General features: G+C 45.2%; 1 protein-coding gene and 1 long non-coding RNA gene across 6 annotated transcripts in view; one reads left to right on the top strand and one right to left on the bottom strand.

The window, feature by feature from the left end:
* Positions 1–9194: 9194 nt before the first annotated feature.
* Positions 9195–19924, bottom strand: LOC143480111 (uncharacterized). 2 transcript variants are annotated; one of them, XR_013121783.1, is made up of 3 exons: positions 19605–19924; positions 13122–13349; positions 9195–9424 (listed from the first exon to the last, which is right to left on the bottom strand). It is a non-coding gene; the product is annotated as an uncharacterized LOC143480111 (long non-coding RNA). The 2 variants fall into 2 exon arrangements; XR_013121784.1 differs by lacking the exon at positions 19605–19924 and adding an exon at positions 17852–18442.
* The window catches only part of LOC143480108 (G patch domain-containing protein 2-like), a 52052-nt gene continuing 46288 nt past the window's right edge, over positions 19372–25135 (top strand). For all 4 annotated transcript variants that reach the window (XR_013121782.1, XR_013121781.1, XM_076977593.1 and 1 more), the window contains exons 1-2: positions 19372–19403; positions 20606–21365. Coding sequence is in view for 2 of the 4 variants with exons in the window: in XM_076977593.1 (XP_076833708.1) it covers positions 20617–21365 (749 nt within the window). In the remaining 2 variants the exon portion in view is untranslated. The remainder of the gene's footprint in view (positions 19404–20605; positions 21366–25135) is intronic.

A 25135-nucleotide genomic window follows, 5' to 3' on the forward strand; every position in this document is an offset into this window, starting at 1 on the left:
GATAAAGCATATTTAAATAAATGATTGTTTGAGGTATTTGTTTTAATAAGGTAATATTAAAGCACAGTGGCAAAAACAGGGCTCAGTCAGAGGACCGATGTCATTTCAAAGACGAACATTTGCAATGGATCCGTGTGCTGCTAGCAGGAAACACTTTCATTGTGCGTTTCTGCATTCTTGAAAATCTGACGGATGAGATGGAGACTTTACTGCCGTGCAGAGCGTACATCATGTGAGGAAAGATTGCTGAGTTGATTTACAATGTACTGGAGTGACAGTCCCCTAGTTACTGGTACCACTTTGATCCACTCAGAGATGACGTGGGTGGTTACAGATGTATAGTTACTATATAGTACAGCAAGTTTTGAAACTTTTGCTATTCATGACTTGCTTTTTCCCCTATAGCCCATATTAAGGGACATACAGACTTTTTTCAAGTGAATAAAACATTTATTTTGTATTATTATTTGGATAAAAGGACTTTGCCCTTGTTTTAGGTATTTAGTCTTCAGTAAACACATGAAAACGTTGACGTGCGTACAGGCTGACTGAGTTCTCAGGCCCTGCTCTCCCTCTCTGTTTTCATTGGGGCTCTTCATGGAAAGTCCTCATTCCTATGACTGGCAAAGCAAATAGGAGAGGAAGTAATACATTTTTAATAAAATTTCTCTCTGGCTTGCAAAAAAAAAAAATCTGGATCTGACTGTATGTATTTTGATACAGTAATACACTTAATTGTCAGTCAGGAGATAATAATCTCTGGTTTGTTTCTAATATGCCTGGTTGCTGACAGAAGTTCCTCCATGTTATCTGGTCTCAATATCAGTCTTCCATAAGGCCCAGAGGCCATATATGGGCATGTAATTAAAGTGTTAAGAAAATGTGGCGATGTGGAGATAGCCGTTGTCCGATATTGGGCCCCCCACTGGAGTGAATGGTGCAGACAGATGTGATCAAGCGTGGAAGTCACGAGATGTTGTGAGCACTCACTGTGGCCTGCCTCTTCCTGGGCTCTGGACACACACCAAACCTGCTGGGACATGTGCCTTAGTTAACATTATGTTACAGCTTTATAAAAGACATATTCTATGTTGCATGAATTGTTATCTCTATGACAGCATATTAGTGAAAGCATAATTGTAATAATGTTATATCTGGATTAATATTTATTAATCCTGTGTTTGCAATTTGTTTTCCCCCCCAGATTACTGATCTCAAACATTATTTTCAGTTTGATATGAGGTTAAGTAGTCTCAGCATGAAACTAGGAAAATAATTAATTGCTTATAAAATAATTATCTAAAATGATTTATCAATGATTTAATGTAATTCAGTTGACCTTTTCAACCATATTGGAGTGACCAGTGCTGTGGGTGTGTGTTGTTTACTTTCATGGCACTGTGTGTGAACGTGTCGTAAGTGTGCTGCTGATGAGGTAAACACTTAATACGAGGAACAGAGTGTGAAGTATGCTGTGCAAATAAATAAATAAATAAATAATAAAATATCCTGCCGTCTGGGGGTATGGTGGGGAAAGAAAAACTTTCTGACAGCTTTTTAGCTTTTTCTGAGGTTCCATCTCTTTTTTAGTTCATCCCAGGTGGGCCTGGACACAAACGAACAGGCTGACGGCGACTCTGAATGCCCCTGGGCTTCTTCCCCGTGTCATGTTGTCACGGGTCTGCGCAGGACTGAGGGAGGCAGCAGGGGGCGGCGATCGGTTGTGCGCTGAAAGTACAAAATAATTTAGCCGGAAACACCGTACTTTAGACGTAGACCGCACTCATTACAATACGTATTGTTCTTGCTTCTGCTCCTGTGAGCTCCTGCTCCTGCGTGTTGGACGGGCGTGGATGCGGCCGTATTTGTGAGTGTGTGTGTGTAGATGTGGAACATGAAATACAGGCGAGACCCACATTTGTCATGGATTTTATTATTTGGCCCTCACTCTTCTCTTTGCCGGACATGTGGCCCTCTTCATTTTTCACATGACTGCTTTTCTTATCATTGCGGACCCTCATGGCTGGCCCTGCCGCTGACTTAAAGGCAATAAAACACAACACATTCTGTAAAACACGGGGCCACTCACGCCGGCCTGAGGCCCCGAGTCACCTCGGGAGGAAATTATGATAATAACTCAGAGTGGCTGAGGAGAGGTGGGGGTGTGGTGTGAGGGGGGGGGGCACTGCAGAGGGTCTGGAGTTCATGGGTTTGTGCCCGCAGAGGAACAGGTCAAGGTGTTCTCCAACATGATAACCCCCCCCCCACCCCCACCCCCATAAAGCCCTCTTTATACTCCGGCTTCACTGACTGCAGCTCCGAGCAGGATGGAGCCTCTCAGTGTTCTTACTACGGACAAAAAACATTTTTACACTAACCGTACTAAAGGTTCAACCGTTTTCACACAAATGAGGTTAAACGCTAATGTTTTCTCACAAATGTTACAGTAACTAGTGTATATGTTAAACATGTTAGTGTAAATGCAGCGAAATATTCAAATGCTCCACAAGTGATGTGCACAAAATAGCAGCATATCAATGTCCCTGCCCCGCAAGGAGTGGGACGGCGAGGTACCGGAGAACCGGAGACTGGACCAGATCTTCCACCTGCTCCAGTTGAGCCACGACTCCACCCACCCAGGCTTCCTCTGGCATCTGTGACTACTGCCTCTTGTCCTCCATCTCCTCCTCCTTGTCTTCCGGTTCAGGGGGGTCTCCATCTGTCGGAGGCGGCCGGGGGTCCGGGCAGCCCTACTGATATATGCTGAGAGGGCCCTGGGCCCTTGTGGTGCAGCGGCGGGGGCCTCCCAGTTGCAGGCCAGCCCCACACACAATACCTCGCCCGGCCACTGCTGCCAGCTGGCTCCACTCACTTCCTTACGAAGCAGAGAGGTAGCGGCCACCTCACACCTCCTCGCTTCTCTCTCCCCGTCAACAAATCATCTGCTTTTCTGCCCCAGACCTTCTATATGAATATGGATGTGAGATGAGAAAAATATTGAGCTTATCGTCTGTCAGGACCTTTCGATCGAGCTACATTTGGATTTATATAACGGTCGTTGAAATATCTTTAAAGACATTTAAAGGGAAAATGGGTAAAATTAGTGAAGTTTTCTCTATATGTGTTAGAGGAACAGTCTACTTCACTGTTGTTCCCTCGGTGGGAGGATGAAAGGCTGCCGGCAGCGGGGACGTGAGGGCGGAGCAGGTGGCGCAGTGGAGGTCTGAGTGAGCAGGCGGGAGGCCTGTGATAGGACTCGGCCCCCACCGGACGCCCCTCCCGCCCGGCCCGGCTCTGCCTGACGGCCTCCTCCTGCCTTCAAACGGCAGTGGCGGGTGTAGTGGGTTTGAGCTTGCTGACAGCGCTGCGGGGTAGATGTGCGGAGGCAACACTGGAGACCGTGCGCCTGTCCCGCTGCCCTTTGGAGCACAGGCACTGCGGCTGTGATCTGAGGATTCTGGACCTGAGGCGAGGAATAACTGGCCCCAGATCAGCTGCTCTGGGAAATGAAGGCAGCACTGAGGAATCATCGGACCATCTAATACGGATGGAGTCATTTCACTTCTTAACTGTACTCTCATGTCTACAGTGGGGATTGGCAGGGCCCATTTGACACAAGTCGGGTCACGGAAAGTGACGTATTCTTAGTTTACAGTTTGTGCTTCAAATTAGGCCCCAGGGCCTTGTGAAATGGGAGAGAACAACACAGAATTGAATCTATTAATGACTCGTTTCATGGCACTGACAAATAAACCTTAAACAAATATTTAAGCAAGTATACAAATGATATTTTGACATTATGGTTTTAAAAAATTAAAATAGATCTATCTATCTATACATTGACATTTCCAGGGGTGCATGTACACAGTCTATTTTCTCCTTGCATTCCACAGCAACATGATTCTCAGGTCTTCTTCTGCTCTGATCAGATTACTCATATTTTTAGCTTCTGGCATGTCAGATAATTTCAGAAATGCCTTCAGATCTCACCCGGACACACGTCCACCCGAAAGATGTTCCTGCTGCACGTACTGGTATCCTTACAAGAACGAAGGAGATGAGGAGCGATAGGGAGGGCTGAGCTGACATTGGGCTGGGTGTGTGAGGGCGAGAGTGGGCCTCAGACCCGCCAGCTCGCCCGGTCAGCCCAAATACCCTGCCCCCCCATCTCCGCCCTTCCCCCAGAGCCCCTCCACACCCTCCCTCGACCTGCCGCAGTGACCGTGCTTCATCTACAAACTCGCAATAAATATCTAGCCATCATTTATTTTAATTCACTCCTTTCTTTGGCTTGGACAGAATGGATTCTTAACCTTGTAAGACAAGGACACCCGTGTGCTGCCTGCCTAGCTCTGGTCGCTAAATTATTCTTCATTCTTCTGAGGAGTGTTTGGAGGGAGAAGGGGGGACAGAAGTGGGGGTGGTGGTGGGGGGGGGGGGGGGGGGGGGGGCTCTGTGAGAGAGGTACTAGTAAGGGGGGGGGGGGGGGGGGGGGTTGAAAAAATGACTTCAGCACAAGTCTCCTGAACTGTCTGCTTCAATGAAGAAGCTTGCTTTACTAAGTAACCACAGAAGCTCAGGGTCAGGAGCTCAGGACAGAAGACAGAGATTTATATCAGAGGCCTGAACCAGATTTCCTATTCATTATCTATAAGCCGAAATCTGCAGTTTGTTTAAATGTTAACAGTAGAAAGAGATGGTGAAGGGTGTCAAGAAAAGTGGCAGAAATGACCACTGCAAGGCAAAGGAAGGAAGAAAGGGATTTTTCAAAGAAAGAATGTAAGAAAGAAAGGAAAACAGGAGGAAAAGAAGATGGCCAACCAAGAGACTGAAAGAGTGGGGGAGAATAAAACGAACAGCCTCTGGAGTGATTTATTTGCCAAATCAGGACACAATGAGTCGATTATGAGTGCTCTAATAGGAGAGCGTGTTTGGGGACTGGCTAATTGGCTGTGATTGAGTTGCAGGCTGGGAGTGAGAGCACACTGGAGCAGGGCGGCGTCTGTCAGGCAATCATCAGCTAATCAGAGCGCTGAAATTAAAACTGCGTGGCTGGGCTTGAGGAGGGGATAATAGTGGGGCCGAGCTTGAGTTTGAACCAGTGTATGTGTGTGTGTGTGTGTGTGTGTGTGTGTGTGTGTGTGTGTGTGTGTGTGTGTGTGTGAATAAGAGAGTGGACTATATAAAGGAAATGTATATCTATGAATGAACAATAAATATATGAGGCTTTCTGTGCAAAAGCAAAAATGTTGGTTAAGTTCTACAATAAATGTGTCTCTCTGTGGTCTGTCACACTTGTAGCATTAGTGGAGATTTATGGATGCTGTCTAACACCTTTTGCACAAAGGCATGCAGACGGTGCTTGCATATATTTGAGGTTGCTTTGGATACTGTGGTGGCAAAGTACCCATAGACGGTATAACTGAAACACAAATGGATCTGTTTTTCAACAACAACAAAAAATCTCTCTGCTAGATAACTTTTTAGCAGTTCATCCTACAGAGGGCTAGGAGAGGTTGGGCTGAGATGTTAGTGGTTGGTTGAGTCTTGTCCACTAGGGGGAGGTGTTTAGCTTTGCTGTTCCTGCAGATCGTGCCACTCACGCCCATTCACTGTGTGCAGATCGCTGGTATTGATGTTGCTGTCAAAAACAGTATGCTATAACATTTGTATTTATATTTAGATGTTGTGTAGACATTTTAAAAATAAAGTAATCTTTATTATCTTTAAATGAGTAACAGTGGCTTCTATGGAAGGAGTAAAATTGAAAATCTGAACAGTCAAAAATGACTTTGTATACGACATATTAAGACAGCTTCAGTTTGAATTTGTATACCACATATTAAGACCACTTCAGTTTGAGTTTGTATACCAAATATTAAGGCTGCTTCAGTTTGAGTTTGTATACCACATATTAAAGCTGCTTCAGTTTGAGTTTGTATACCAAATATTAAGGCTGCTTCAGTTTGAGTTTGTATACCACATATTAAAGCTGCTTCAGTTTTTGTGTTTGTATAGCACATATTAAAGCTGCTTCCATTTGAGTTTGCATACCAGATATAGGCTGCTTGTGTTTGAGTTCAGATTCAATTGCTCCAAGTATCATTCAATGAGCAGGCAAAAATATTATTTTGTACTTTGATCGTAATGTGCAGATTTGCATATACTGAATGTTTCTTTTATAAAAGTAAAAAATAATGTAACAAATCACATACTTTCACTGCAGTTCTTTATCAGAGCAGCCAGAAGATTGTTTTTGTTGGTGTTAATAATATTCTTTGTTTACACTCTCAGCCCCTCTAAACTGAGCTCAGTTCCAAAAGGACTATCCATTCTCTCATGGGACAATACAGACTCTATGAATGAGAAAACACAATTCATCTGACTCTAACTTTATTCATTTGAAATAAACGTTGAATCTGCATTTATTACTAGAGCAATAAACCAACCTAATCTTACACGTTGGCCTGATTTATAACCGAGAGGCCTGAACCAGATTTGATATTCATTATCCATAAACTAAACTAAAATGTGCAATTTATTTAAGTACTGTTATCGGAGGACAGACGTAAGGGGCTTTATTTTGGCTATGATACAAAAACAAATGCTATATACTTTACAATCACCCACATTAAAGGCTACCAAAATACATTTTGCAGACATTTAGCCTAAGTTCTTCAAACCAAATTGGTAATATCTAATATTTTACATTTGTCCAGCCAATTGCTTGTTGTCAAAATTCCTACTTTCTTATATTTTAAAGCAATAAGCTAACAGTGCTCATCCTTGCTTTAATTGTAAATGCATCCTTTTTTTCCCTAACCAGACGGCTCACTGCAGGATTTCTGAAGCGGGTTCAGGCATAAATGGGATTAATTCTCAGAGAATGTCCTTTGCTTTTCCTGTCGTAATTTCATTTGGAGAGTCTACACTATGAATAGCAAAGCGGTAGGCGAGGTGGTGCGCGAGGACGGAAGGAGCCGGCGGGCTGAACACAGGAGCCTTCAGCATCCCTTACCTTCATAACGTCTCAGCATCACCACAGGCTCCGCCCACTGTCCAGGACACCGGACATTTAAGAAGACTATGTTCTTTCTGTCTTTCTTTCTGCTGTGCTGGTATACCAGACAGCTTCAAAGTTTGTCCAACAGAAGTAGAACCAAGCTCATTCAGCATACACATGCAATACCTGCATATGCACGCGACAGTAAAAGATCAGGAAGATGGCACTGCTCTTTCTGTGCATGGATTATTTCAATCATAGACTGTTCCCGTAATCCCGGCCTGGCGCGGTCTCTCCGCGTGTGTTTAGAGATGGACCAGTGTTCTGTGATGACTGTTCCATGCACGGTCTCATCTCTGTGGGCCTCTCCTGCACCCACCCATGGAACACGGCCCCCTGCCCGCTCTTGATTTAATTAAAGGGAAGAGGGCGCATCAATTTCAGTGGTGGCGCGGGGAGATGACAGCACACAAATTGAAAGTAAGCATCTCGGCTGGGACGGGAGGGGGGTCCGCTCGTCATTAACACTGAACACAATTCTGTGTGCCATGTAACAAGATTAGAAACATTATTATCATTCCTCCTCTACACACACTAAGCCTGTCAGAGCGAGAGAGAAAGAGAGAGAGAGAGAGAGAGAGAGAGAGAGAGAGAGAGAGGATAACATTTAAAATAATCTGCAAGTGTGTGAGAGCAAAATAATTAAGAGAAAGAGAAAGAAAGAAGACAAAATCAACAAAAAAAATTTGACTTGTGAGCAAGTATACCATGATACACTATGAAAGAGCATTTTAATATGCTCTTTAGGACATGGACGGGTGATGTGACTTATCTTTGAAATAATGTGGATAGAGAAACAGGAAGAGGTAAGCATCTCCATGTATGTGTGTGTTGGTGTATCTGGATCTCAGTTGGTGTCCTCTTTCGACATGGTGTGTGCTGCTGAGTTTGTGACACCAGTGCTGGATTGAGCATGTGTCTCAGTGCCTGTCCAGATTACATCACATCACACACTGAGCGCTGTCCCAGTGAAGAGTACAGCTGATATATAAATCACTGTCACTGACTGACATCCACCCCCTCTGCATTTATACAAGGGGAGAGTGCAACAGCACATATTGCTTGTAAATTGAAAAAGCCTGAATAGAGATGACACAGTACATGGTGGCACACATGCTGATGGCCATATGTATTACTCAATAGAATATGACTTGTTTCCTGTGTAAAACATGGATCAGTAGTGAAAGAAAACTCTTCTTTTTCTCTACTGCCAGACTCTATTCAGACCCTTAACTACATGTATGTAGTTCCCCCATTTAAAAGTGCACTGACAGACTGAACCACTGACTCCATGGTGAGTCTGCTAATGAACCACAAAGCCAGTTGACTCATGCTGTGGCCAGATTTACTGCTTGAATTGCAACGTAGATGATCCTATTAGGATAAAGATTTGTCAAAGAGTCCATTTCCGGAGCACACCGTGTCCACAACACATTGTGCTGCAGTGTCTGTAAATAAACTCCCATAGAAATAATAATAAATAATTGCAAATAAATAATTTATAGCATGTTAAATTTTGCAGTGAATTTGGGTATGGGCCCTGTTGGTTTATGTAGATGGCCAGTCTGAAAAACAAACAAGCTTTAACCTGGATAAAGTGAGTAGGAGTGTGTGCGTGTGCGTGTGCGTGTGCGTGTGCGTGTGTGTGTGGAGGGAGAGAGAGAGTGAGAGAGAGAGAGAGAGATAGAGATAGAGAGAGAGACAGAATGTTCTGATGCATTTGTCCAGTCAAAAATTGTGCAGTACTGACAATTTGATTGACAGCTCATTTGATGACCTTGAGGAAGTGTCGCTGAAACTTTCAATCTCGTTTAGGTTTGGGGTAAAATGGGAAAGTGAGGGTTTATTTTCTACCTTTTGTTGTTTCTTCCTCCTTTCAAAGTAGTCTAATACAATCCTGTGAAACGGTCGTGAGGAGACTGAAAACAGGTGTGACTTAACCTCACACAGTGTTATCTCCTAAACTTCACCACCCGATTGAACGTCTTTCTCTTGTCTGCCAGTAGTTATATTTTGGATGATTCACTCTTATGTTTTAAAGAAGGATAAGATGAAAAAAAAAAACTTTTTTTTCTAAGTTATTTTAATATCTTTATCAAATATGTATTGCAAATATATTAATTTAGTTAATTTCTCCAGGAAATACTATCACAAATCAGTCTGAAAAATCACATTCTCAAAGGACATTCATTTTTTGTGTTGAACTAGATGATGAAGAAGATGATGAAGATGATGATGAAGAGACTGAAGGAATGAAACTGTCAGTACAGCCCAGTGAGCTTGCAGGTGCTTTCCAGCCAGCGGGTCTGTGACACTTGATCCAGGTCTTGTGAAGGTAAGGTTCCCCTGAAAACAGATAGCCTAACAAACACATCAATATTCAGAGAGGGAGATCAGGGGGATCCCGTTCGTGCCTGTCACTTTGACGAGGTCTTATGCCAAATGGACATATTTTTTCTGTCGATTTTTTTTTTTACTTTGCAGCTTGTCATGTAGTCAGCATGTGACGTTTTAATTGTGAACCTCCAAAATAGGTGGAGCCCACCGACACACACTAGTCACACCGTCACCATCATACCAGCCAGCAGTTTGGCTGCTCAGTAAGGGTTGATTCTTGCTTCATTGTCTTATTTAAAGTACATTAAAATCATTCATGTTCTTGTGTGGCCTTGTGAGTTTTACTGAAATTAATAACCTGCAGACTATGTTTGTATATATAAACACTACAGTCCATGTATTTATATGTATTTAATATTTTCTTTAGAATTTCACAATTTCTCTCTCTCTCTCTCTCTCTCTCTCTCAAGCACACACACTCTAAATGAGGTCACCAGAATTGCTTGTAGCATTAGATATCAACCGTGTCCTTTCCGAGCAGGCTGGACCAGCTCTAGTTGCTGGGCCAATGTTTACTTTTCTGACAGGCCTGACACTGGCTTCAACACTCCAGTTACATCGTGGTCATATCCACTGATGCAGGGTCAGTGATACTCAACCATTCTGGGCTTGAACTGTAGTAGCTTTAGCTGTGTAACTAGCCTCGGTTCAGCTGTTTGGACTACCACGCACCAAAAGCGGAGCTGCTCGTGGTTTTTCTGACCACAACTCCAATCTGATACCTCAGATGCAAGAATGCGTGTGTGTGTGTCCTGTGTCACCTGGGCCTTTACCCTTCACCTCATGTGTTACTCAGAGTCTTTCTGTTCCTCCTCTCTCCTCCTCGTGCACTCTCCTTCTGTCATTCTCTCATTGTCACCCCATCTCTCCTTACTTTGACTCATTTTTTCCCTCTCTCCCCTTAATCCACCTCTCCTCCCCTCACCTCTCTCACACCCCCCCCCCCCTCAACTCTCTCACCTCCTCTGCTCTCCCCTGCTATCTCTCCACCTCTGCACCTCCCTCATTGCCTCACTGGCTTTACCTTGACCCCCCTCATCCCTCCCAGCACCACCCGCTTCACCCCTGGACGGTGCCGAGCCGCACACACCCGTCTTCGCCTCTTAATGCCTCGGAAGCGACACGAGGCTCGGTATCGTTGGAGCGATCATTAAAATTTATGACGGCCTGACTTCCCCCAGCTTGCAGCGTTCAGGTGGCATAAGTCATAATTACCCAATGACAGAGGAGGTAGAGGCAGCCCTCAGTCCGGCCGCTCCAGTGACAGGGTTCCTCAGAGGAGGGCGTGAAGACCAACAGCACGACCCGTCACCCGAGGTCTCCTGCAGCAGCTCTGCTCCACACATCTCACGACATTGTTAATGTGTGTCGTTAATAAAGCACTTACAACGCTAGCGCTGGAAATGCTAAATATGTAGCCATGTTCACCTCCACTGAGGCTGGCTAGGTCTGATTCTGAGACACATTTCAAAAATCAAAAATTTAAATTTTTTTTTGTGTGTGCAAATTATTATTATTATTTTGTGTTTTGTGTTTGGTTGTTTCTTTCATTGTAAACTGCACTTAATTTCTGTAACCAAACCTAAGCTGTCACCAAGCCAGGAGGAGAAATATTGGCACCATGCAGTGTGTGTGTGTGTGCATGTGTGTGTGTGTGTGTGTGTGCGTGTGTGTGTGGAGTCCTAGCTCCACTCTGGTGAGCCTGTGCTTGCTGGTGGCACTCAATTTGTCCCTGGTTAAGCTGTAATAGAGTTGGGGGTGAAGTGGGCTTGACATACACACACTTCGTCTTCCCTGCCTGTGTTTCCCCTCCGGCGCTTTCATGGTGTACACTGTGCATGTGTGTGTGTGTGTGTGTGTGTGTGTGTGTGTGTGTGTGTGTGTGTGTGTGTGTGTGTGTGTGTGTGTGTGTGTGTGTGTGTGTGTGTGTGTGTGTGTGAGTAGCCACAGAGCATGACTGCCAGCGCTTCACACTGAGGACATACCCTGCTCACTGCCACCTCTCATTCTGGAGGTAAATAAGTCAGAGAAGGTGAAGGGGAAAGAGAGTGGAGCATGCAGAACAACCTGGAGTGGAGGGTTATGGGTGGAGTGGAGGGTTATGGGTGGAGTGGAGGGTTATGGGTAGAGTGGAGGGTTATGGGTAGAGTGGAGGGTTATGGGTGGAGTGGAGGGTTATGGGTGGAGTGGAGGGTTATGGGTAGAGTGGAGGGTTATGGGTGGAGTGGAGGGTTATGGGTGGAGTGGAGGGTTATGGGTAGAGTGGAGGGTTATGGGTGGAGTGGAGGGTTATGGGTAGAGTGGAGGGTTATGGGTGGAGTGGAGGGTTATGGGTGGAGTGGAGGGTTATGGGTAGAGTGGAGGGTTATGGGTGGAGTGGAGGGTTATGGGAAGAGTGGAGGGTTATGGGTGGAGTGGAGGGTTATGGGTAGAGTGGAGGGTTATGGGTGGAGTGGAGGGTTATGGGTGGAGTGGAGGGTTATGGGAAGAGTGGAGGGTTATGGGTGGAGTGGAGGGTTATGGGTGGAGTGGAGGGTTTTGGGTAGAGTGGAGGGTTATGGGTGGAGTGGAGGATTATGGGTGGAGTGGAGAGTTATGAGGGCAGAAGAGAGAGAACGGTGGTGGAGGAGCTCCTGAGGACAAGAAGCCATGGAGAAGAACACCAAACGTGAACATTACATTTAGAGCAGTTCCAACAGTGATATTGATCATGTATTCTTGACAACTTGGGGAGGAGGGTGAAATGTTTTAACATACATTCACATGAAATTTCAAGCTCAACACTCAAACCCAGACTCTGCTGGCCAATGTTCTAATGCCAGCCAAATGGCCATGTGCCAGGGCCCACGGCTACACTGGAGCCATGCTCTGTGCTGCAATGTGGAAATGGAGCAGTATCAACATGCCTGTTGATGTCCCATGCAGGACTCAGATCCCAACAACAGACTCATGACTTGTGATGTGAGTGTAAGGAAATCAGAGAGTCAAATCTAACAGCACTGCGTTCGAACTGCTGAGAGCGATAAGAGAAGTGAAGTAGAGATGTATGTGGAACATGGCCGCTCTGCCCACAGAGGCCCGTGAGTTACTGCGCAGAGCCGTGCGGCCTGGTGTAGGAGGCTGTGAGCAGACGAGCAGTCCATGCAAAGAGGTGGCAGCCCCGCCCCCTGCCCCGCCCTGCCTTGCCCCACCCCATGCCCCCAGTGGGCGGCAGCTGCTTCTGGGCCTGTCCCAGTGTGCCCACTGAGAGTCGTGCCTCCTCCACTGTCTCGGGCCCATGGCACAGCGGTGAAGCAGGTACCACCCCTGACTAACCCTGCCTGCCACGTAGCCCCGCGGGAACGCACACCACATGTGTCTGCCTCCTCCTCCTCCGTGTGTGTGTGTGTGTGTGTGTGTGTGTGTGTGTGCATTTGTCTATGTGAAAGTGCTCAGTAACGTCTGTGTCTATGGGTAATGTGCTGATTTGATAATACATTACTTTGTGTCCACAGGCTACTTCATAAACTCCTCATAAACTACATATTGCACCTGAAACGTACATATGATCATATTAATGATACATTAAATGATCAAAAGTGCATACACACAGTTGAACTAAAGCCTTAAAGCCCTGCCTGACTCTCTATTCTTCTTACTGACCAAATCGCCCACAGCTTACCTGATCTAACAGCCTAAAAGAGCGAGTTGCCAAGCAGTAATGGTCAGTGATTGGAAAATGACAGGGGGGTTTTGGGGAGGATCTCCTGGAGTCTCTTGTGGACGGCCATCTGCTGAAGCTGGGTGGTGTTGACAGAGGCGCGGTGGTAAGGACACGCGAACGGTGGCGTGATTGCCATCAATCACTTGAGGGGGTCTGTGATCATCACACCACAGGAAAACTCCCAGGCTGTAGGATTAAAGCAAAGGTCCTCTATCACCTGTCAAATATCATTTTGACTTTTCTAGACAGAGACGATGTGAAACGAGATACATACTCATAATTGTAATATAATTGTAATATATATTTTTAGTTTCTTTCATTTTTTTTGCCATTGTAATTTGAGATTCTGAGTTATTTTCACTTCCTGTCTAGAGAGAACTGCGAAACCCAGCAGGTACACGGCTAAAAATACCTGTTGCTAGTCGGAGAAGGATGATGATAATAACTGTGGTCTCCTATGGGCTGCTCTCGTGTGTGTGATTGCGATTGGAAGGGTAGAAACGAAGAGACAAGAGCCCCAGCTCCTTAAGCACTGATGTCAATTAAGCCTTGATTGGCCTTTAGGGTTTCTGTGTATGTGTCTGTGTGAGTGTGTATGTGTGTCTGTGCGTGTGTGTGTGTGTGTGTGTGTGTGTGTGTGTGTGTGTGTGTGTGTGTGTGAGTTTGTGAGAAGCAGACAGAAGGAGGTGATCTGTATGCATCAGGGATTAGTGAACCACTGGCTTTTTTTTTTTGTATCTGCAGTATATGTATATATTTTTTAGTTGTGTGTGTCCTGTATAGATTTAGAAAGAATGGAGTGTATCTATGTGCCTATACGTCCGTGTGTGAATCTTATCTGTGTGTGTGTGTGTGTGTGTGTGTGAGTGTGTGTGTGTGTGTGTGTGTGTGTGTGTGTGTGTGTGTGTGTGTGTGTGTGTGTGTGTGTGTGAGTAAGATGGTCTCTACTCTCGAGCTACTGAAGCTATAATCACAGCTGTGATCACAGCCAGGGAGCAGTGAGAACAGCCCTCTGTCACCTCTCTCCCTCCCTCCCTCCCTCCCTCCCCTCCCTCCTTCACTCTCTCTTTCTCCCCCTTTTGTTTTTCTCCACATCCTTCCCTTTAGTGCTCTGTCTTTCTCTCCTGCCCTCCCTCTCCCTCTCTCCCACCCCTGGCCCCGTGCCTGCTCTTCCGCTAACCCCCATGTTCGCAAATCACTTCTTCCTGTGTCAGCAGGTAAATTGTTTTGTCCTCCCATTCCCTGCTTTCATTACCTTGTGTAAATTAAGCGATATGTCGTCCAGCGGTGCGAGCCGTGCCTCTCGGTGCTGCCACGCCAAAATCATGAGATTTGGCATAATAAATGAAGACAAACTGGTGGAGGCAGTGCTCCTTCTCCACCACCACTCGCTTTCATTATTCGCTTAACTCGCCGGAGAAAATGACTTAACCCTGACCCGCACATTACGTCCCACATTCACTCCAGATAAAAGCCTTTTTACAGCAGGCCCCCCACAATTTATATTCCACCAAGGAGGCTGCTTCTCTCTGTCACTTTTCCAATCTCGGGCCCCCTCAACACACGTCATTAAACTTGTCGTGCCTTCCTGTATTTGTCCATCAGTCCTTCCTTTTACATAAAAGCTGGCAGCATTATTCTTGGCTTTGATGGCGCCAACTCATTTTTTCCCCTACGGAATGTTTGATTGGAAGAAATATAGCGGGGCCACTGGCCCTATCTCCCCGTCCCTCTCTCCTGGTGGAATCATGGGCTTGATGAAATAGTGTTCCCCCTGCAAGAATAATAAAAACAGACTTGTGCATTACGGGCCACTCTCAATCTGCCAGGCTGGCTGTGCCGGCGCGGGAGAGAGAGCCTCCCCCTGTCTCCCCCCTGTCTCCCCTCCGTCTCCCCTCCGTCTCCCCCCCGTCTCCCACCATCTCTGTGCGCCCCTGACCGAGTTTTATGGTTATACGGGCAGATAAATGGGAAGCGCTGAGCGTCCTGGGTGGAGGCCACACCAGGTTCAGACAGGGCGGGAGCAGAACCATCATAGCCACAGCGCTTGCACACACAGCCCTGGAAACATGGAATTACCATCATGCTCCTAAGAACGTCTGCAGAACACTAAAGCCCCCACACAACCGGAGAATAGTGAGGATCCAACAACCTCAGTGCTTTGGGTTTTAGCAGAGTGGCTGAAACATAAACATCAAACCAAATCAAACTCACCATGGCAATATTCATAAACAACACGTTCTATAATGTACCTATAATGTACCATTTTGCTTTATTTCTGTTTGGGGGAATACTGTCTGGAGGTTGAATACCATCTTGAGGTTGTAAGGGACAATGGGGTTATCAGAGTATCATGTGTCAACATCAACCAACATCAAACAATGACACTTAAGTTTCATTGTGGGGCAGCTCTGTTTGCTGATAGTGCGGAGGTCTGTAGGGGAATGGTGAGCAGTGTCTGGAATCAGAATGACGAGCCAGAACAGTTCCTCTCCGGGCTTCATGATGACCTACTATCCAGCTGCCAGTTCAGTACAAGTGCACTTTTTTTTGCATATAATTAATGATGAAGTCTGATGAGGTCTAGACCCAAGAATGTCCTCTTAATTTTCTACATCTTGCAAATGGACAAAATCAAATGTAGATTTCTGTTTTAAATGCAAGTTTTTTGTTTTAAATATAGCTTTGTTTAAAATTCTTTTAGCACTCTATAACTATCCCTTACAATAAAATTTGCACTCTAAACATCGAATTACAGCAGCATTTCTGGACCATGTAATGTATATTACGGGAGTGGTGCAGTGGTCCCATTGAAACCTGCTCTCAATAACAGGTTCAAATCTCTTCACAATACACCATAGAAAGAAGCCATACTACACCACTGCACTGCATATTGTTGAGAAAATAAGGTTTAGGCTAAGTTGACATAATCTAGACCAGGTAGATCATTCTAAGATCATAAAAGCTTAATAAACAAAGCTGGTTTCTTAGTCACCATATTTTAAATCCCCTTTCTCTGATGATGTAAATAGACTTGTCAAGGGAAGAATTTACATTCCAGGTATTAGATTTAAGATGAAGGACTTCAGAATGTTGTTGATTAGATCTATTTATTTGAAAATAAAGGGCTGCTGTTTTAGACATTTGTTTTAGACTTATACAGTAAATCATATCCTGCACTGCACAGCCAGCATTACTGTCTGGTGTAAGGTTGATGTGTGTAGGTTACTGGTTCTGTTAGACACCTGCTAGTTCCAATATGAAACTGTCTAAATAATGTGCTAATGAAATATGACAAAAAGGCTAAAAACTCCATAACTTCTAAACTTTAAGGTCAGTGTGTAGAGAAGTCTCTAATGCCATTTAGAAGACACTGAATGCCATGTTGAGGTTTTTTTTTAACTGCCCCATCCCAATATCAGGGACAACCTGAAGATCTCAGAACAACCTGAGGAAGTCCAGCATAACGTTCAGCACAGCTCAATATAGCTCTACCTGGAGCTTTTTAAAGAGTAGGTCTCTAAAATAACTGCTGCGCTACTGTGTACAAACTGAGAAAGCGCTCGCGGAGGGACGAGAGCGAGAAAAAGAACAACTGAGAAGCTTCTGCTCCATTTTTTTACAGTACAAAAGTTTCGCAAGGTCGTTCAAAGAGTCACACAGCTACACAATAGCTGCATACAAAAATGTTCCCTTGTTCCACAAGTCATGACACGGTGGTTCTTAAAGCGATCATTATTACCATACAAATAGACAGATCTATTTAACAACTGGCTTTTTTATCGCATAACAGTTATTCTGTAGTGTTATGCCTTCAAAGGAATTGAAACGCAGACCCCCCCCCCCCCCCTCCCTCCTAACCCCCTCCTTCTTGCCAGGGACCATCTTAGCCTTGATAAAGGCTTGCAGCAATAGATGGAGCAGGGCTGACATCTTCTTAAGAGATGATAGGAGAGCCAAATCAAATAGGATGGAGCAGTCACTCCCGGTGCAGATAGGTACTTCATTTCACCGGCTCAGTGCCGGCCTCCCCAGTGACTCCCTGCCCGGGGAAGATAGCTTACTCGGACTTCATTCATTATTCCAGCGGAGGCCCTCTCAGCGTTTCTAAACGCTCTCCCTTTTGTTCTAAGCTGAGACTTATTTTCCTCACTTTGATGAGAATCTCTGAATTTGGGTTTCAGGACCAGTGTGTATTATCACTGGCTTCACTCTTTATGTAAGGGAGTGCAGTAGAAATCAATTATTTTTTGTGAGGCATAATTGAGTGCAAATGAATGAGTTGAGTTGTGTCTTTGGAAACAATGGATCCTCGGTTGTCCTCATTAAATGTTTTTCTTGCCCCTTGAGGTAAGATGTGTAGCACGAATTTTTAAACACTTCTCAACACAGTAACTTTGTTCATTCTTCCAAGTTGAGTAACTTCCTTTTCTTAGGACTAATATGAAAAGTGACTGTCACTTCAACTTAGCTTACTGATGTCCATTGAACATAGAAATAAAAACTGCACCAGGGATTACGCTGCTAAGAGGATAAAGCCAGTTAGGCAGCTGAAAGGATTCAGCTGTGATTCAGCCTGTGCGTTTGACACTGTCTTCATTTCTGCTAAAATTTATGATGTGTATGTCTACAACTGAAAGTTTGTGGGACAAATTTATTGCATACAACATTTCCAGCTGAAGTCTTACCTTTTTACCTGAGAAAGGCCATGTATCTTCCAGATGATTCATGTGCTGTCCACTATAGAACAGAACTGCTCAATGTCCCACTCATTTCACTGCCATTTACATGGTAGTCTGACTTGGGCTCAATTTAAAAAGATTTTTTGGAATCAGTCAGCTTAGAAAAATCAGTTTTGAAAAAAAGTTCAGTGAACTCAAAATCATTTATTTTATAGACCTTAATGTATGATGCAATTACAAAAAAAATATGAATAAAAAAAAACTATTACTTGTCGCTGCCAAGACAAAGTACTTATGAGAAATTAGTAATATGGAAGAAACAATTAATATTAAATGCTTTGTGAAGCATGCTATGACCTGACAGACTAAATTGAAACTGTGTATCCTGAGGGAGCACTGTTTCTAAATTGCTAATTATTAGCCTTAAAAGGGATCTGTTTCTGATATATTTGCCTGTGAAAAGGCAGATGCAGAATAAAGCAGTGCTGGAGTCCCTCTGTATTTTCCATCAAGAATTTCCCTGGATGCCCTGGCTTGCCTTAAACAATACGGGCCCACGAGCCTACGCGTCCCGGAGGCCCAGGGTGAGTGGAGACCCAGGGGCTGGTGACTGAGGGAGCCGCCCTGCAGAGCAAAATGTGGAAGCCGCAGATAAGGGCTTAGCCGCTCAGTGAGACCCTCTCTCACTGAGGAACCCAGGGGGAAATTTGCAGTTATTAAGGGGAAGATGAGGGAGATTAAATGGTCTTTGTGCTCTTGTTCACCGAGTTTCCTTTTCCAATTTTTCTTTTATTTCTTATTCTCTTTTTGGAGTGTGTGTACAGGAGAGGTGTGAACATCATGACAGAAGTGACACTAATACTGTACTAAAGTAAACATAGCCACTCTGGTTAAGACAGATGCAGCAAAGTAAACTAATAATCTGAAAGTATCATGACTGTATCTGTATCCTAATTGCTAAGTGAGGTTCTCATTCAACAATTGCACTAGCATGAGAGTATCCAGTAGAAATGGACTTCACCTCCTCTGTTGCAGTTTTAATCTAATCAATATAGCTACATCACAATTTATAAGACAGTGTCATCTAGTCACAATTAAATGTAAAATCCTGTTCCATGATTTATTTTACTGATTTAAGTTGCACACTCCTCTTTGCCATTGCTTAATTTATAAGATTTCATTAAAAGCTATTTTTGTGAATGAATTTAATACATCTGCCAAAACATAAAAATAAAAATTATTGAAACGTAGCTAATAGGCCCGAAAAGGCTAAATCATGATTGTGTTAATATAATAATTAAGGACATATTAAAATGAAAGCGCGTTTCTTTACGTCATTCCACGAACACATTTATTTGAATAAACACTCAACACACTGCCATCCGAAATCATTTCGGTCTTAATCTGTCATTAAAAGCATTATGACATGCAGGTTTTCTGTATACGGAGAGGGGCGGAAGTTACATCATTTGCGGGGCGGAAGTGCTTTCTATGTTTTCAGCTGTGGAAAAAAAACCAAAACCAAAAAAAAAAAAAAAAAAACCAGGAACTGCGGCTGGTGAGTGAGTCCTAAATACAATGTAGTGTCATACCTTTCAAAGACGTTAAAAAAGGCATGGCTCAACCTTTCTATTATTTTTATACACGTTACTGCATGCGTTTGCCTGCTTTCGAAACAAAAGCTGCCGACTTTGTCGCTGATCTGTCTTTCTAGTACAGCATTCTGTGTAGGGCTATAGCTGGGATTTCTGAAATATACCCGTCTCCTGTGGTTTGATTAACCGTAGTTTCGTTTGGTAATAAGGTCGTGCTTATTTTCTTATGCTGAGATATATGGTAGAAACCGAATCAAATGGTGCACCCTATATACCCATCGTTGTGTTCTGATAAGTAAAAAAAATAAACGTATATTACTACGTTGGATATGTTAAAAGCAGAGGGAGTCGGCTGTTTTAAACGATGTGTGCTGAAGGACATCAGTGTTATGTAATTCTTATGCGGCGTGCTCTTGTTTTGATCTTTGATTGAGGGTGAGTGACGTCATGGTGACGCAAACACACCGCTGCATGACTGTGGGAGTGCAGGACTCTCCGTGTGCCATGTTCTCTCATCGTGGCAAAGGACGAGGTCACAGCGCAGTGGTGAAGATCTAGCAAATCCCGGCCAACCCCAAAGTTTAATCGATACATTGTTGTCCAATAATAAACGTGTGCGGCACAACATTTTTACGATTGCTCGTCCAGCTGTTGTGCCACACTTTACACATTACAAAGGTGGCAATTTGGCTAACTTCGACTCAGATCAGTTGTCTAAATATTTGCAGCCTTGAAATCTTGAAGTCTTGAACACTTTTATTGTTTCAGCTATTCTATGTATTAGCCTTGCTTGCCCCTTTTGTTATCAACAGTTATGATTTTGGCCCTTCAGAGTTCAGCTTTTTAGTTTCTAAAAACAAATCCCTCTTTTCTCTGTTTATGGATTAAGTCACAATGTATGTAATATCTAACAATGTGATAGTATCTTAACTGTCTGCAAATTAGACAGCTAAAGCGTGAAGTATTTCTTAAGTCTGCCAATACAGTGCTACACACTCCAGTTGGGTGTTAGGCTCAGAGAACAATGCGCAGATGGCAGGTGGCGTACGCTAGACGTGTGGCACTGAAACGACGTGTGCTTCCAGAGAGCATCTGTGAGTCACTCCTGCACTATATCAGAACGTGACTGCCGCCTTTTGACTTCGCCGATGTGTTTTGTTGTCAGGGTTTGGCGACATGGAGGAGCTGGTGCAGGACCTGGTGTCGGCCCTGGAGCAAACGTCCGAGCAGGCCCGACTGGACGACCTGTGGGAGGACCAGCTGTGGGAGGAGCAGCTGTGGGAGGAGCTGGTGTTCAGCCCACTGCAGCAGCGACGGGTGGTGCGCAAGCGGAGGGGTCGTAAGCGTCGCTGCGACTCGGTCCCGCACGGCCCCGCGGCTGGACGCTGCCTCAGCGAAGCCTCCGAGTCCAGCCTGGACGAGGCGCTGGCCAGGAGCCGGCAGTCGGGCCCCACGAGGGCGGCCCTGGCCGGCGCGTCTGCGCCCGTCGCCGCTGCTACCCAGAGCGATTCGGACGAGGTGGCACCGGTCCCGGTGCCCTTGCGCGGAGGGCGGTGTTCCCGGCCCAGGTCGGACTCCGTCGCGGAACATACGGCGGGCAGGCCTTTGCGCAGACGCCGCAGGGTCAGACGGTCGGCCTCAGAGGGGACCGTGAGGCTACAGCAGAGGTTCAGGGTGTCTGGGCTGGAGCGACGTGAGCAAACGCATCATCACCATCACCACCCTCGCCACCACCACCACCCCCACCATCACCAGAGGACACAGAGGAGGCGCAGGCTGGGCCAGCTGAAGAGGCGTCCCGGGCCCTGGCCTGGGCAGGACGTTGGTGCTGCTGTGGGAGGCCTGGCTGAAGAGTGCTGGAGGGACAAGAGCTTGCGGCAGGCCAGGGAACAGAGGGAGGCGTCGGACGAGAACCTGTCCGAATGGTAGTCCTGCTACGCTTCTTAGATCTCGCACACCTGACATTTAGAAGTTCAGAGTTGCAGAGATATTCAGTTGCAATGAAGCAGATAATGTAAAAATCTTATTTTCTTTATCTATTGAATTATTATTTCGTTTTTTTTCCATACTTTCTGAAAGTATCTTGTTGCATTGCCTTGAATATGTTCAGTGACTAAGCTGATCATTTAAACCTGGCTGAGACCATAAAATTGAAGGCATTTGAAATTATTTACCGGCCCACCTAAATCTTGTTGTCAATAGTCGGTGTGGCCTAATCATGCCATGATTCATACAGGCACTGATTCAACATTTGCACTGGTATTAATAATGAATGCTGTCCGGCAGTATAGCACTCTTTGTGCTTGTGGTGATCAGCAGAAATAATTCACTGTTGCTTGTTGGCTCTAGGCTACAATTAGCTTATGATGTCTCTTTTCTAAAATTACAAATAAGTAGCTTGGTGCTGTATTGATCTCTGGGAAATGAAGTTCAATAGAATCCCAGTTAATTAAAGCTGTGCTGAATCGGATAGCAGAGACACCTCCCAGGAGCAGCGTAGCACTTTCTCTCACACAGATGATGTGTATCACACAAATGTCTGGTGAGTGACATTGACTCAATGAATTACCACTGTGTCAATGGAGGCCCACAATTTACTTACATTGAGCTATAAGAAACTTCATGGAAGGATAATATGCAGTGTGACATTCTAGGAGTGGTGCTCAATAAGATGACATATGAAAAGATAACATTTGAAATTCCAGTAAATAAGAACATACATCATTTAAGCACAGTTCACTGATGAGTTTTAGTATGTGTGCTCAGAGTCATGACTATACATTATGTCATAGGAAGTAAATTAGCCTCATGCTAATGGTTGGCCTCAACACAGCAAATCAATTTATATGCTGTATATCTTTCTGCTGAGAGTGTAGTCAGATTGTCTGCCTTTAGTCTTCCTGCTATTGTGTGCTCCATTCTGCCCTGCCTGGTTCCCAAACCTGCCTTAGTTCTGTGATGATCTAATTATTGGTGGGCTGGTTTAAGGGCCATAGTGAGGTGTCATTGGTGGGTGTGGTTAAAGGCGAGAGTGAGGTGTAATTGGTGGGTGTGGTTAAAGGTGAGAGTGAGCTGTCATTGGTGGGCGTGTTTAAAGGTGAGAGTAAGGTGTCATTGGTGGGCGTGGTTTAAGGGCCAGAGTGAGTTGTCATTGGTGGGCGTGGTTAAAGGCGGGAGTGAGGTGTCATTGGTGGGCGTGGTTAAAGGCGAGAATCAGTTGTCATTGGTGAGTTTGGTTAAAGGCGAGAGTGAGGTGTCATTGGTGGGCGTGGTTAAAGGCGAGTGAGTTGTCATTGGTGGGCTTGGTTAAAGGTGAGAGTGAGGTGTCATTTGTGGGCTTGGTTAAAGGCGAGAGTGAGGTGTAATTGTTGGGCGGGTTAAAGGTGAGAGTGAGGTGTCATTGGTGGGCGTGGTTAAAGGCGAGTGAGTTGTCATTTGTGGGCTTGGTTAAAGGCGAGAGTGAGGTGTAATTGTTGGGCGGGTTAAAGGTGAGAGTGAGGTGTCATTGGTGGGCGTGGTTAAAGGCGAGAGAGTTGTCATTTGTGGGCTTGGTTAAAGGCGAGAGTGAGGTGTAATTGTTGGGCGGGTTAAAGGTGAGAGTGAGGTGTCATTGGTGGGCGTGGTTAAAGGCGAGACTGAGGTGTCTGGTGGGCGTGGTTAAAGGAGAGGGTGAGGTGTCATTGGTGGGCGTGGTTAAAGGCGGGAGTGAGGTGTAATTGGTGGGCGTGGTTAAAGGCGAGAGTGAGGTGTCATTGATGGGCGTGGTTAAAGGCGAGAGTGAGGTAAAATTGGTGGCCTTGGTTAAAGGTGAGAGTGAGGTGTCATTGGTGGGCGTGGTTAAAGGCGAGAGTGAGGTAAAATTGGTGGCCTTGGTTAAAGGCGAGAGTGAGGTGTCATTGGTGGGCGTGGTTAAAGGTGAGAGTGAGGTGTCATTGGTGGGTTTGGTTAAAGGCGAGAGTGAGGTGTCATTGGTAGGCGTGGTTAAAGTTGAGAGTGAGGTATAATTGGTGGCCTTGGTTAAAGGCGAGAGTGAGGTGTCATTGGTGGGCGGGGTTAAAAGTGAGAGTGAGGTGTCATTGGTGGGTTTGGTTAAAGGCGAGAGTGAGGTGTCATTGGTAGGCGTGGTTAAAGGCGAGAGTGAGGTATAATTGGTGGCCTTGGTTAAAGGCGAGAGTGAGGTGTCATTGGTGGGCGTGGTTAAAGGCAAGAGTGAGGTGTCACTGGTGGCAGCCAATAATTGGGCAACAACTGGCTTTACATCTTCTGCTTTAATTTGTGCTGACCCTGCATGGCCTCTCGATGGTGCTTGTTTTCTTATTTTATGAAAAAATCAATACCCTTCCTGACAGAAAACACCTCCAGAGAAGAAATAAATGGGAACACTGTGTCGCCCTGTCAATCATTTCTCACTTACACTTGCTCCCCTTGCGTCTGACGGTTTTGTGCTGTGATTGGATGGGAGTGCTACAGTGTGGCTTGGGGAGGACAGCATTTAAAGTTTAATCATGCTAAAAGAAATAGCTGAAAACTCCCTCACAGAAATGCTGAAATCCACATCTGAATTTGAAGAGGACAAGCATGTGTTTTGAAAGTCATAGGACTGAGGTTAAGGATAGTCAGTGCATTTTGAAATGCTCACAACAGCTCTTCCCCTAGGGTCATGATAGATGTGCGTGCGCACACACACACACACACACACACACACACACACACACACACACACACACACACACACACACACACTGTGAGGCCAGATGTTAATTTTAAGCATGTGAGCTAGACGCCATATCTCCCGTCTGCCCTCGTACATAGACAGTGTCCAGGCTTCTTAAACCAATCCGAGTGTGTGTGGGGCAGCTGTTGGCAGCTCCAGCTGGGCTGCCCATCCTTGATTGGACCTGTGTGGGGTCTGATGGATGGCACACCACCTGCTGCTCAGTCTGGCCTGGCTGGGAGGCCTCACCTGTGGGTCCACACCCCCACCACGACTGGGGACTCAGGCCGTGGACACTCTGCCTGGAATATCAGGGTAGCATTCAGCTTTCCTTTAGCCTCATTCAACTTGCTGCACTTTATCGGCAAGTTTCTTTTGCTCTTTACCAGTTTGAGAAATGCTTGCTGGTCCCTGGAGGTGGTGTGGCATGTCCACTGTCCCTGACTTCTTTAGGCCTGTTTCCACATGCCATAACTTTGGTAATTTTGATTTTATGAAAGTGGGCATGGAGTTAGGAATTGTGTCCTGACTTGCCTAAGTTCTTTTTCATAAATCCCTGAAACTAATCCAATTACCCAAGCTAAAAGAGTTTGGAAGGGCCTTTTAATCGGACGCTTATGGAAGTGGGCAGGACGCTTATGGAAGTGGGCAGGCTCTTGGAATGGGGATTCTTTTTATCAGCTAGACTCCCTCCCCCAACTCCACCCCACACACAGTTCTTGTGAGTTTTCTTTGTTCTGGTATGTGGAATCTATTAGTGTAGAATATGTTGGTATTCGTTTCACTTTGATGTCTCACAGTCACAAAACTGGCCTAAAAGGGTATGGTTTAAGAGTCTTAAAAGGGTATGGTTATTTTCTAACGATCACATGCTTTGATGATTGTGTGCATACTCACCTTTCCAAAATGCATGTGGCCCAAGAAAGACATTAGCTCAGCCAAAAAATACTCCCGGGGTCTTCAGCATGGACTGCATGCAGG

This window comes from Brachyhypopomus gauderio, chromosome 17, assembly GCF_052324685.1.
Source record: "Brachyhypopomus gauderio isolate BG-103 chromosome 17, BGAUD_0.2, whole genome shotgun sequence".
In the NCBI taxonomy this organism is placed as follows: Eukaryota; Metazoa; Chordata; class Actinopteri; order Gymnotiformes; family Hypopomidae; genus Brachyhypopomus; species Brachyhypopomus gauderio.